Source organism: Tetrahymena thermophila (genome assembly GCF_000189635.1).
Source record: "Tetrahymena thermophila SB210 genomic scaffold scf_8255646, whole genome shotgun sequence".
Lineage (NCBI taxonomy): Eukaryota > Ciliophora > Oligohymenophorea > Hymenostomatida > Tetrahymenidae > Tetrahymena > Tetrahymena thermophila.
This window is the reverse complement of record NW_002477006.1, coordinates 1-1,023: the sequence shown is the minus strand read 5'-3', so window position 1 is coordinate 1,023 and position 1,023 is coordinate 1. Positions and strand designations below refer to the sequence as shown.

At 27.2% G+C, this 1,023-nt stretch overlaps 1 protein-coding gene across 1 annotated transcript; it reads left to right on the top strand. All coding sequences in view use genetic code 6, as the record gives it.

Moving 5' to 3' along the window:
• Window positions 1-21: 21 nt before the first annotated feature.
• On the top strand, window positions 22-908 carry TTHERM_02591230 (hypothetical protein; the record flags this gene model as incomplete). The annotated part of the gene is made up of 4 exons (XM_001028243.2): window positions 22-147; window positions 217-480; window positions 532-727; window positions 886-908. The coding sequence occupies 4 exons, from the start codon at window positions 22-24 to the stop codon at window positions 906-908; spliced, it is 609 nt and encodes a 202-aa protein (XP_001028243.2).
• Window positions 909-1,023: the final 115 nt, after the last annotated feature.

Genomic DNA, 1,023 nt, shown 5'->3' with positions numbered 1-1,023 from the left:
CTATTATTGACTTACTTTTAAATGAGTAAAGGTGTAAATAATTTCAAATTTGATGTGTCTGTAGCTACATAAGAAAGCTGCGAAAATCACTCTACTTGGAATAAAAACTATTAGTAATGCGGTTATTATGGAGGATTTGGCATGAAAGTATATACAAAATTTAAATTATTTAATTTTTGAGTGGACATAAATTCAATATTTATCAATATTTATTAGACTTGCTGTTTAGCATTAAGAGGTGACTGTAGTTAACAACCTGTCTTTAACTATAGCTTTAACACTACTACTGACATGGTATCTATGATATCAAATCCTAAATACGCCTTTATTTTTAGTAAAAATACAACAACAAAAAAGTATCAATAAACAAAGTACTTTGCTTTTAACTTTTAATACAGCTACGACTAAGATTAAATGACTATAGATTTCATCTATGGTTTCTTAAAAGCTATACAAGACTATGATCTCAATTTGAGAATGGTAAAATTATTTACAATTTGTAAATTTTATCAAGTTAAAATTTATGTAAAGGTAACTGGGTCAGGTTGGTTAATCAATTACTTTGATAATAAATGTATCGTCTAACAAAACTGTACTGAAAAAGAACAATTTATTTCTTAATCAGATATAATATTGTAAAGTCCTTATAGCGGGCCAAGAGAAAGAACTATTTAGTTTAACCAAGAAACTACTGTCTTGCCTGAAGTATGCTCCTCAGGTTTCCCAAGTTATATGAAAAATAACTCTATTCCTTTCTAATTCTGGGAACCTTCTTATTAAGACTCAATTTATGACGTTTATGACTAATTCTGGAGTCAGAGATGCCTTAAATTAGGAATTAAAGATCCAGGTAGTTTGATATTAATTAATAAAATGTCACTACAGATATAGGTGCTTTCTAGTTTTGAAATGGTCTTAACTAGTTTTAATTATTTATTTTATTATATATTATAAACGCTTATTTATTAATCTGTTTCAACTTGTAAATATGATCCCTTTGAAGATAATTTAGTTATAGCTTAG